The sequence below is a fragment of the Populus euphratica genome, unplaced genomic scaffold, assembly GCF_000495115.2.
Source record: "Populus euphratica unplaced genomic scaffold, PopEup_1.0 scaffold548.1, whole genome shotgun sequence".
NCBI classification, from domain to species: domain Eukaryota; kingdom Viridiplantae; phylum Streptophyta; class Magnoliopsida; order Malpighiales; family Salicaceae; genus Populus; species Populus euphratica.
Window position 1 is genome coordinate 148435 of NW_011500422.1, and position 13270 is coordinate 161704.

The following is a 13270-nucleotide window of genomic DNA, read 5'->3' on the forward strand; positions in this document are numbered from 1 at the left end:
CTTTTATCATCGAGTTTGGTCCTTCTTGCATCTGGGATCTTTGCATATGCCACACAACCAAAGACTTGAAGATGAGTGACACTTGGTTTGTGACCACTCCATGCTTTTTGTGGAGTGACACCTTGCAAACTTCTGGTTGGTCGGGGATTTAGTAGATATACTGCACATGATACAACTTCAGCCCAGTATTGCTTGGGCAACTTCTTTGCTTTGAGTAGACTTCTTACCATGTCAAGAATTGTTCGATTCTTTCTCTCAGCTACACCATTTAGTTGTGGTGTATAAGCTAGTGTTGTCTGATGTCTGATGCCTAGTTGTGTACAAAAAGCTTCAAAGTCATTTGTTGTATATTCTCCACCTTGATCAGATCTTACGGTTCTGATCTTATAGCCGCTTTGCTTCTCAACAATTGCTTTAAAATCTTTAAAACAATTGAACACTTCTGACTTCCTCTTCAGAAAGTATATCCATGTCTTTTTGCTAAAATCATCAATGAAAGTAAGGAAGTACCTATTTTGTCCAGTCGATATAGGTTTTATAGGACCACACACATCTATGTGCACTAACTCTAGTGGCTTGTTTGCTTTCCAGTTGACTTTTTTAGCAAAATTGGATCTGTGATGTTTGCTAAGGACATAACTCTCATAAATTTTTTCTGGATGATTAATATGAGGCATACCTTTGACCATCTTTTTGCTTCCTAGCACCTTCAGACTTGTGAAATTCAAATGTCCAAGCCTCAGGTGCCAAAGCCATTCTTCATTGTTAGTGATGACACTCAAACACTTTACTACATCATATTGGATGTTTAAAGGAAACATCCTATTCTTGGACATTTTCAAATAAGCAATTAATCTCTCATTGTAGTCTATAATTGTCAGATGACAATTCTTCATGAAAAGTGTATAACCTTTCTCTAAAAGTTAACCTATGCTCACCAAGTTCTGCTTTAAGGCTGGAACATAGTAGACATCGGCGATGTAGCTATGATTGCCATTCTTCAACTTGATTAGGATGTTGCCTTTACCTTTAAATAGAACTTTTATGGTATCTCCAAAGGTGACTAGACCTTGTATGGTCTCATCTAGATCACCAAACAGATCTCGTTGGCCACATATGTGATTGCTGGCTCCAGAATCAAGATACCAAATATTCTCTTGATTCTTGTCAAGTCCTTGTTGGACAAATAATGCAACTGCTCCTCTATTGTTGGCATCCTCCTCTGCATGGTTGGCATGCTCATGTACCTCTAATGGACCTTTCTTTTGACATTCAGTGTTATAGTGCCCAAAATGATTGCAATTATAACACTGGATATTCTTCTTGTCACGGTTATTGTAACTGCCTTCTCTTCCTCTAGGAGTGAATGCTTATTGTCCTCGACCTCTTCTAATGGTGTTTCAACCACTTCTTCCTCTAAAACCTGTATTCCAAGAACCTCTTCCTTGAAATTGTTAAAATCCTCCTCGTGTTTGTTGACTTCTTCCTCGAGTGGTATTTCCACTTGTTGAAGTCTCTCCTTGCTCATATCTGTCTTTGAGAGATAACTTTGCTTATAAGGCATGCTCAATTACCTTATCTCCATTTATCTTTACAATCTTTTGCTCATGAGCTTGTAAAGAACTCATAAGTTCATCCACTGTCAACTTGTCCACTTCTTTGGACTCTTCAATAGCGACAACAACAAAATCAAATTTTGGATCTAGGCATCTCAAAATTTTCTCAATAATCCGAGCATCTGTGAGGGCTTCTCCATTTCTTCTTATCTGATTGACTATCACTATAATTCTTGTGTGATAATCAGAAATAGATTTCGAGGACTTCATTTGTAATAATTCAAATTCACCTCGTAAAGATTGGAGACGAATCTTCTTGATTTTGTCAGCACCTTTGTATTTTTGTTGGAGAGCCTCCCATATTTCTTTTGATGTTTCTGCAGAAGCAATGATCTCAAATGTGGCTTCATCAAGACCTTGATAAATGATTGTCTTTGCTTTGTTGTCTTTCTTTCTATTGGCTTTAAGGACTTGCTTATGTGCCTCTTATAGAGCATCTTCTGATTCTTTGGACTGTGGTTCGTCATAACCATATTGCATAATGTCTATACACTCTTGTGAACTAAGGAATGTCTTCAATCTGATGCACCAACTATCATAGTTGTCTTTGTTCAGCTTCGGGATGAGTGTTTGTGTATTTTTTGTAGTCATTTTGCTTTTTGAATGACTATATCATCTTTTGTGAGTTGAATTTGGCAAAACGGACATTGTAGATTGATCTAGAATGGTCCAAATAGTAGGGAATCAGTTTAACTTTGTAGAAAATAGGTCAGAAATAGGGTGAACAGGTCAAAAAACAGTTCTGTATGTCAGGCGGTTCGCTGAGGTTGAACCGGGAATATTCGATCGGCTTGGCTGCGGCTCAGCTTGAGGCTCGGCGCAAATATGACATGCGTGTGGCTCAGTCATCTTAACCTCTAATGCGCGTGGGCGACAGGGCAGAATATTCAGGCGGCACGTGTGGGATACCTCTTGCTCTGATGAAGCTAATTTTTGCATCAGTGAGTTCGTATGGATGGGCTCTACACTGTGGAATGATCAAAACTTGTTTTTGACAACTTTGAAAATTTAGATATATCCCAAAACACTTCTGTTTTCTGACGAACGGGGATCTGATATCAATTGTTGATAGGAGAAACCACTGGTGGTGGTTTTAAAACACTTAGAGGGGATAAAACACACTCTTTATTTAAAGAACAAAAGCTTACAATAATTAAAACAAAAGATTCAATGCACACCCTTTCTCTTTCTATCTGTGTATTTCTCAAATCTCTCTACACCTAATTGTATAAGTTTAGCTGTCTATTTATATACAAATTCAAAACAAGAAAATTCAATCTTCAAGTATGAAGGCTTCTGTGATTGACGGTGTAAAGGTGGCTGGCGACTGGACGGTGACAGCTAGTGGCTGCAAGTGATGGTAGGTGGTTATTTTTCTTGACCTTCTAAATTGAGTTTAATTCAATAGTTTGATCCAACAACAGTTGAAGATCGTCGCCATTGCCCGGTATTACCGAATGAGAAATACACGCTGTTGGAGAATTTGGCATTAACTGCACTTGGATCAAATGCTACTACAATGATGAATAGAGCTGCCAACAAAGTTCGTAGACTTGCCATTTCAACCCCAACGCAGGAGTTTCGTCTTTGAGTTTAGCAAATACTAGGAGTTGAAATGGGATGCTTTTGACAGCAGCCTTCGGTGCCTTTATATAGCCTCTAACCCGCAAATGTTCCTTGCTAAGAAAAACTTAAGTTTGATGTTTTTTTTTATATATATTTAGTTTCAAAATATATTGACTCTGTCTTGGTGGTTGACATTCACAATTTTTAGTAGTTCAGAAGAAATACTGTCTAGGTGAAAGGAGGTCTGTCTAATTAAGTTATGCTTCCCATGAGGTCGATACGCATTCCCTGTAACATGGGCAGCCCGCCGCAGCCGGATTGGAAGAATATCTATTTTTGTATTTCTTTTTGTTTTTCTTTCATATTATAAGATTAAGACCTACAATAGTTACAGCCAGGGCGGAGCAAGAAAAAAAAAATTGAAGAAGGCCAAATTAAAAGAATCATTTTAAAATAATTTATTTTATTAAAATATATATTAAATGAGGGTCAAGGAGGGGTTAGGAAAATTTTCCTTGCAGGGGCTGGCCCTGCCAGCCCCTCTGCCTCTGCCTCTGCCACTGCCAGCCCCCTGTCTCCGCCACTGGTTACAGCCTGCACAATTATTTCAGTCTGAAAAGTTCAGACACATAATTTTATTGCACTTATGATCAGAACAAACAAAATATGTGTTTACCATGATTCTGCTGGTGTTAGGAATGGTGATGTCAAGAGGGCATGTGATCATTGAGGTTAGGTAATGGGTTGATGAGAACTCAGCAGCCTTTTGGACGCGATTGCAGTAGGTCCAGGCAGGCATCGCGCGTGACACTAATATGTAGGAGAACTAGCTTGGCCAGCCTAGCTCTGATGTGCACGTCCACATCTATGAGGAATGTTAAATGCTAGTTCTTGCATTACGTAAGTAGAGTTTCCACAACCCCAACTTCTCTGAGTACATATCCAATATGTATATACAGTACGTACCGAGGTGTGTTTAATTAGGACTTGTAATTTCTAACTTCTAATTCCAAAATGGGTTCATATATAGGCTGATAATGGTGTGCTGTAGCTGGGCATTTATCACTATTCCTAGCCTGAAGATTTCACTTTGGAGACCAATGGAGAAGATATGCATGCTTAAATGTTATTATCAAAGGAATCCAAATAGGGCTTCAGAATTGTGCATGCATGGTTACATGGTGGGAACTCGTGTCAGACATCAGTTTCTTCTACATATGGTTAGTTTTCCTTTCATTGCTGTATTTAATTATCTATGGACACGGACACGCGCGCGCGCGCATAAATATGGCATAAAACCAGGAACTGCTCTCTTGGTAATGATTGTTTTACTGGATGAAGTTGGCTATAGGGAATTAAGTAACAAACTGAAAATGTGGGGAAAAAATGAAAAAATAAAGAATTTCATTTCATAAATGAAAAATTATCAGTTTAATTAATTCACCTCCCTCAATTATATCCTTCATAAAAATATTGATTGCACCACAGCAACAAAATCAAATTCATATACCAACACTAAATTAGAGAAAATTGACAGAGAGAAATTAGAACAGTCGAGTCAGCTTCACTTGATCTGCACCCAGGTGGAAACACTTGGCACTCCTTGATGAACAACAAAGAGCATGTAGTACCCTGGAGGAGCAACCTTACCGCTGGGTGGTGACACAGCGGTGATAGTGTGGATCCCTAGGAAAGCATTTTCGGCAATCACATCCTCCAAACCCAAGTCGAGGAGTCTTTGATTCATTGACACCCCATGAGTGGTAAAAGCAGGAGCATACATCGTTACTATGATGTCTTTCTTCTCTACTTTTACTGCTGTTGATTTGATTTGGAGCTGGAACGTCTCATCATAACTAATCTGCTCTGGGGCTTTATCAGTTACAATCACAGGTCTATGCACTGCCACTGATGGATCCAAGTAAGGTGGGGAGAATTTCTCAACTCTTAATTCAGTGGGGAAAATGGCATTATAAACGTATCCATTGTTTGTGTTGCTTCCAGCCACAAGGACTTTACCGTTTGGTAGTACCACAGAAGACGAATGGTACATTCTTGGAATTATAGAGGCTTTTAGTTGCATAAATCTGTTGCCTAACTTTGCTTTGGGATAATATATTGCTGGGGCCAAATTTGGTTCTCTGGCAAAACCCCATCCCGAGCATCCTCTCTTAGCACCATTGAGCATGAGGATGTCTCCCGTGGGAAGAATCACCATGTCACCCATAACACGGGGTGATGGCATGATTTCTCTCTTCCAGACAGGCTTTTTATCTGTAATTCTGATTCTTCCACAGTCTTGGAGTGCTGTGTAGAAAATATCTTTGCTAGCTTGGGTATATGCATCTTCGTGTCCGGAGCCTCCACAAACCAAGACTTCAGCTGGGATGACATCATTATTTTTGGAGTGTAGTTTTATTGGGAGCAGCGCAGACATTCCGGTGGCAGGGTAGCTGCGATGACCTCCTGGAAGGGCTGGGAACTCATGGACAACCTTGTTGGATTTGGGATTGAGCAGGACGGCAAGATTATTGGCAAAGATGAAGAGGTTGCCATCGGTGGAGAGGTGGACGAAAGGATACAAATTGTTCTCATCCCTATCACTGGTTTTCTTGAGGAAGTCAAAGAAGTAGGACTTGGCATTGGAGTCTCCTTCTCGTGGAATGTACTCATAACTAAAAGCTTCGCGACCACCAACCACGATGAATCCACCATCAGGAAGTTCCGCTTGTGTTGAGTACCTTGATTGAGATAAGGAAAAAAAAGTACAACGTCAATTTCTGAGAGGAAATAAAAGTAATAGTAAACAATCGTTCATGAAATGAAAAATAATATGCACGTACCATCTACGATCAGCAAGTGCCGTTGGAAATTCTCTCCAGTTACAGCCTTTACATGTCTCCAAGTATCTAACAGTATTGGCACCTCCTTGGAAACCGCCAGTGCCCACCAGGTTTCCATCAACGGAAAGACCTCCTGATGAACACCATGTATCTGTGTGAAGCTGTAATGCAAAATTAGAAGGAAAAAAGAAAATGATTTCAAACTGTTAGCTAGCTACTAGGAAAGAGAGTGATCTAGCAAATTAAATTGAGATTATTTTGTAAGATAAAACGGTATGTTTTTTCCTTTAAAAAAAAATAAAAATCCTTTTCACCTGTAGTCTGGTTAATCATATATAAAGAGACAGACATATTAATTAATTGGTAAAAATGAATACATACCTCCAGTGGTGTTAATGCCGTTGTGACAATGTCAAACAAAACTGAATGACAATAACAATCCTTTTCACCTGTAGTCTGGTTAAGCAGACGGCAATGCCCAGTAGGCAACCGGATTTCTGATTTCTTCCAAATGGTAGCATCATACATTAAAACCTTGTTAACTCTAGGAAGCAAGATTGCATGCATGGCTGATACACCAGAATTCACAGCAACCAACTCCCATCTCCCTTTAGGTTCCTTAGGTAGACCCGCATAATTAGGACGAACAGAAGGTTTTTCGGAATCTGATAGTGGGGCAGTCCCGAAATCATCGGTGATCTTTTTCCTCTTATAATCTAGAGCATCTCCAAAAGGGTCGTTAAACAATTCATGAGGGCCTAAGATCTTTTTCCTGTTGAATAATACGTAGGCATCAGGCCTCAACCAAAGTTGGGCGTAACTGGAAAGGAAAAGGACAGGGAGAACAAAAAGATTCTTGAACACAATTGCCATTGCAATTGCTGAGAACAATAAAAGAAATCTAAAACTTTCGCACTAGGCGAAATGTTCTTTTTTCTCCCTGACCCACCATTCTTTCTCAAGGAATTTAAAGATGAATCAAGTTTGCTGGGGGGAGACAAAAATAGAGCTTTGTTCCTTATATTAAGAACAAACCTCGGATTGCTTTAATGTCTGATGGGAAATCTCTCTGTCCCACGCATAGAGAAGTATCAAAAAGCCCACGTATATGATGGTGTAAATGGATAGGTTAACCCATGGCTACTGCTAATTAAGGCTTAATTACTTCTGCACCGGTAAGCAAAAGCTCCAGCACATTTTTAGCTGAAATTACTAATTTAAGGGCAAGCTAGTATATTATGTATATATAGTTGTCATGGTGCTTGTCAGAATCTAAGATTTTCAAGGTCAATTAATGCTCCATTCTGGTTCATGAAATCATATTCTCTTTCAAAAATAATAATAAAAAAAAAAAGATTACAAGCTGGTCGCTGACTTGCATCTGTGTTTACAAGAATGCTGTAATAAACCGGACACTGCAAAATTCTCTTACAATTTTTTTTCGGGCATCATTAATTAATTAGACGCACTAAATATCCGTACGTGGTACATTAGAAGAGACACCCTTTCGAAATTGATGATCTTCCAATTAATTGATAACATTTATCTTTTTTTTCTTTAAATCATAATTAAGATTGCCTTTTATATTGCAATTCAAAATAACAATCAGGTTCAACTTTTGGTTTGCAATTTATCACGCATCACGTTTCACTACCAGAAATTCATTAAATAGCAACGGATTTATTGACGAAATATTTCTATTTATAATTTGAGGTTAAAATTACCAATAGTTATATTTCATCCGTAATTCAGTCGGTAACTACCGACAAAAAAATTTCGTCGGTAGTTACCGACTGAATTACAGATGGAAACATCACCGTCGTAAAAAAACGGGTCGCTGACCTGGAGGTTTTGGCGTGTTATTTTTTCAGACAGAATCACTGACGGATTCAAAAAGACAGGCCATATAGCGACCGCCGTTTATATTGCCAACGGATTCACCGATAGATTTGAAATGGTAGATCCATACGGTGACGTGTCGATTATGCCGTCAGAATCATCGACGGTTTCACCGACGAAAAATTCATCGGTGATACAGTCAGGAAAAGTTAATAATGTTCACATGCTGACCCTCTCCTCTTTTATTTCTCTTTCTTCTTCCTAATCCCAACTCTCCCTAACTGCAAACAACCAGCCCCCCATCCCCCTAAACAAAAATCTCCCTCATATCAGCAAATCAAGTTATATTTCTTGAAGTTTTGTGGTCACAGCATTCGTGTTCTGATTTACCGATGGATTTTATCAATTTTTGTAAGCAATTCTTTCTTTTAAAATCTTAACATTTAATTAAATGTCAATTTTATTGTTTTTTTAGTATATGTATTTTGTTAGTAAATTTACATGTTTTATTGTTATTTGTCAAACAAACTTGTAGTATATGAATGTATAATTCTATTCCTGTTATGGTTTATTTTAGATTTTGTAAGATTGTATTTGTTTGTAAATTGTTAAAACTTTATGGAACTACCGAAGTACATATGCTGTTTTGAAATAATCAATAGCTTACTTATTGGGTCAGTTTAAAGTTTTGTCAATGGTATTGCAGAGTGGTGACACGACTAAAAGATTGATGTCTTCTTCCAAGTGCAGGAGTGTCGAAGTAATAAATAACCCGGCAACACCGGGGTCGAACCACAGGGAGGTTAATTGTACAAATTATAAACGACAATAGTACAACAACAATAATAATAATAGTAATAACAATAATAACAACAATGATAATAACAATAATAACTATAATAATAGTAGTAGTAGTAGTAGTAGTAGTAGTAGTAGTAGTAGTAGTAAAGAAGAAGAAGATGATGATGATGAGAACTTAATAATAATAATAATAAAGAAAGAGAAAAAGAAGAAAAAGATGATGATGAGAACTTGGAGATGGAAAATTAATGTAAGGATTAAACAATAATAATAACAAATGTCAAGGTTAGAGGTTCCACTAATGGTATACCAAACAAGTATAGTATAAACTCTTATTATTGAATTGGAAACCACACAAAAAGGAGGTTCCAATCAGATTATATATTGTTAACATGATTACATTAGTCATCTTATTCAATTAATGCTAATACTTGTAAATCTCGTCAAGCATTCATGATTATAACTTATGTTAACAACAAATCAAGTTCCTTTCATAGCTCAGGTGTCGGTTATACCATACATTATGGGCTATGAAAGTGCCAAGCATTTGTTGTACCAAGTGTTATACTATGTTAACAATAAATCAAGTTCCTTTCATAGCTCAGGTGTCGGTTATACCATACAGTATGGGCTATGAAAGTGCCAAGCATTTGTTGTACCAAGTGTTATACAACATAAATCAAGATTAATCATTTAACAAGCAAAGTATTAAAGAGTGAACAAGATAACAAATATAAAACATGTTAGTATCAAACATTAAAGTCCATATTAAGTTTACATTATACTTATTCTTACACCATTAGTGTAACCTTTTCACCTTGACATAACTAACTTAGCTAGACATAATGAAAGAAAGCAAAATAGATAAACAAAATAAGAACATAAAAGTTAACTAAGTAAAGGAAAGGAAATTTAGACATAATGAAAGAAAGAAAAATAAATAAACAAAATAAGAACATGAATAAGAATAAAGTTAACTAAGTAAATGCAAGGAAATGAAAGGCATAAACTTGATATTAATGAAAGTAAAGCATAAACATTACAAAAAATACAAAGAGAGAAAGGAAGAGCATGATCTTGATCTGGAAACCAAGATGCCTAAATGCATGGCAAATGCGTCCTTTTATAGGCCAAAATTGGGAACTATTGATTTGATGATTAATTGATGAGTGGGTGGCCAACTCTTGACTTGGTGATAATCCTTATCTTCTCTTCTCTTCCCAAAACGTCATTGATAACGTCAAAATTGGAGCCACTTGAAAACATAAAAGTTGTAGGAAATTGTCTCGGCTTTCTTGTGTACACAATTTAGCTCATTTGGACTTCTATAACTCCAGATATGGCCAAAATACTGAACAGTGCTCGGGCTGGAGGACAGCTTCGGGCTTCTTTGTTGTTGCAATAATTTGGACTTGAAAATGGCCTTTCTAGATCTTGGGCTCCATATGAAAGTTGTAGGCCTATGTCGTACCTTTCCATCCCTATAAAGTAGACCTAAATCTGAGATCTATAGCTCCAGATATGACCCAATTACCGAACAGTGTTCCGGTTTGGATTGCACCGACATCTCTTTTCTAATTTTGGTCATCTTTTTGCCCTTGCAATTTAAGTTCTTAAAGTCATCAATCAATTCTTTCATTTATGTGATAGGCCTGCATTTAAAATGAACATTTACCACAAATTAAAGGTATCTTATATTATTAGATATATTATTATAAAACATGCTTTAGTTAAGGAGTTATTGATACTTCAAGTGCAAAATGATGATATAAAACCATGATAAAAATGCACTTTTAAGTACTAATCACACCCCCCAACCAGCTTATTACTAGTCCCTAGTAATCAAAGCGTTAAAATAGAAAAACAGTATAGGTGGTTGTGATTGTGGCTCACATCTTCTCTTGGTTTTACGTCCAAGAACGGCTTAAACATCCTCTATGGGTCGGGGATAGGCTTCCCATCTAGTTTTCTTAAAAACTAGCAAACAGGGTCTTTTTTAGTCAAATTCCCAAGACTATGTCAAGCATGTTCTTTATGAAAATGGGTTCATAAGTCATGAATTGCACGATACTTATCTCGACTATGATGAGACTTAAGAGTCAATAGAAGATTATCTAAAGACTCTCTGTCTTTTGAAATAAATCCCACCTTTTGACAATTTTCACAGCTTTTTCGGAATGCATGTGACTCCTTGAATATGATGGGTCAGTAAAATCCACTTTGTAAGATTTCTACAATCCTCTTTTTTGACGAGAAATGATCCCCACGTGCCTTAGAGTGACAAAATTTAATGAAATTACTTACCTCATTATCGGGAAAGCATCTTTGAAATATTTGATCAGGACGATAATTGAATAAGTAAGGGTCATCCCAATAAAATTTTTGCACGTTGCTCAAACATTTTCTTTTGTCTTCGGTACTCTAGTGAGCTGGCAAAAATCCTGAAGCAAGAAAATTGATATTTTTAGCAAACCAAGGCATTGAACTAAGAGAAAGTAGAGATTCATCAGGAAAAGAATAATTGATTGGTGTAATGTCGGGTGTCGAATTTGTTGTCACTTTTGATAAAAGATCTGCATCAATATTTTCGGTGCTTTTTTCATCATCGATGTCTTCCTGATTGGTCATGGCATGAGGAAATGGAAGTGCTGGCAGGGAATTAGTCTTTTCCTTGCAATATTCAGATTCAACCCCTTCCTTACCCTTAGAGATTGACTCATCATCTTTCTCACAAGGTTCAAGAGTGGGTTTTTTAATAACCTTACCATTGCGAAGAGTGATGACTGATTTGACTTGATCCATGTGTTGACTTCCAAAACTACTTGCATTTGCATTGTATTACCCCTTGGGATTTTGCTGTGGTTAAGATGGAAACTTACCTGTCTCTTGAAAATTGAGAGCAGATGTGAATTTTGCAAGAGTATCTTTAAAATCTGTTATGCTTTGAGCAAGTTGAGTGTTGATTGTCTCTTGCTTTTCAATGAATGCATACAAAGTTTCCTCAAAATTTCTTGTAGGAGGTGGAGCATAAGGAGGTGCATATCCATGATAATTTTGGAAATTAGAGGTGGAGCATGAGGAGGTATATATCCATGATAATTTTGGAAATTATGGTGTGCTTGAAACTGTGGTTGTGAAGTTTTTGCATTGTCACTCTTCCAACTGAAATTTTGGTGATTTCTCCAACCAGGGTTGTATGTTTGCAAATATGGGTTATGATTGGGCCTTTCAAAACTGTTTAAAGCATGGGCTTGTTCATGGAGACATTCCTTAAAAGAAAGCAAGGTTGGACAGTTACTAGTTGAGTGTTCATTTGTTTCACATATTTGACATACAATATTTTCAATAGATTTAAATTGACCACTCTTTTTCAATTCTAGTGCCTCAACTTTTCTAGCTAAAGATGTAAACTTAGCTTGGAGGTCATGATCTTCCCTAAGGTTGTACATACCTCTACTACATGTATGAGGTTAAGTTTTACTCGGTCCCTCATAAGTACCCGCGGTGTCCCAATTTTGAGCATTTTCAGCTAACAAGTCTAAGTACTCCATTGCTTCATCAGGGTCTTTATCTTCAAAAGTTCCATTGCACATCAATTCAACCATTTGCCTATCTCTAGGTGTTAACCCTTTATAGAAATGTGAAACCAATCTCCATGTTTCAAAACAATGATGAGGGCAAGTACTAAGCAAGTCTCGATACCTATCCCAACATTGGTAAAATGTTTCTCCTGGTTTTTGAGTGAAAGTGGTGATTTGTCTCTTGAACTTATCACGGTCTCAATAACTATACATGAAATTTGTAGGCAATTGTCTCAGCTTTCTTGTGTAAAAAATGCAACTCTTTTGGACTTCTAGAACTCCATATATGGCCAAAATACTGAACAGTGCTCGGGCTGGGGACAACTTCGGGCTTCTTTGTTGTTGCAATAATTTGGACTTAAAAAGGGCCTTTTTAGATCTTGGGCTCCATATGAAAGTTGTAGGCCTATGTCTTACCTTTCCATCCGTATAAAGTAGACCTAAATCTGAGATCTATAGCTCTAGATATGACCCAATTACCGAACAGTGTTCCAGTTTGGATTGCACCGACATCTCTTTTCTAATTTTGGTCATCTCTTTGCCCTTGCAATTTAAGTTCTTAAAGTCATCAATCAATCCTTTCATTTATGTGATAGGCCTGTATTTAAAATGAACATTTACCACAAATTAAAGGTATCTTATATTATTAGATATGTTATTATAAAACATGTTTTAGTTAAGGAGTTATTGATACTTCGAGTGCAAAATGATGATATAAAACCATGATAAAAATGCACTTTTAAGTACTAATCAAGTGGTAATTTCTCTGTAAATTTATATATTTTAATTTGTATGGACGTTGATAAATGATAATGAATTTTTAATATTTATGAGAAGTTGTGATTGGTTTGTTGGATAATCTTGAGGTAAAGTAATATTTTTGCAAGTTTATTTACCTAACTTAGTTAATTAATACATTATGTCATCATAATTTTATAGAGGTTCGATATAAATTATGGATGATCGTTCATGGATGTATCAAGATTCACCCCATGGATTGCGGAGGATGGATTATTGTAACGGG

At 36.8% G+C, this 13270-nt stretch overlaps 1 protein-coding gene across 1 annotated transcript; it reads right to left on the reverse strand.

The window, feature by feature from the left end:
* Positions 1-4746: 4746 nt before the first annotated feature.
* Positions 4747-6898, reverse strand: LOC105114581 (galactose oxidase-like). Its single transcript, XM_011011160.1, has 3 exons — positions 6407-6898; positions 6026-6186; positions 4747-5923 (listed from the first exon to the last, which is right to left on the reverse strand). Exons 1-3 carry the CDS (start codon positions 6896-6898, stop codon positions 4747-4749), a joined length of 1830 nt encoding a protein of 609 aa, XP_011009462.1.
* Positions 6899-13270: the final 6372 nt, after the last annotated feature.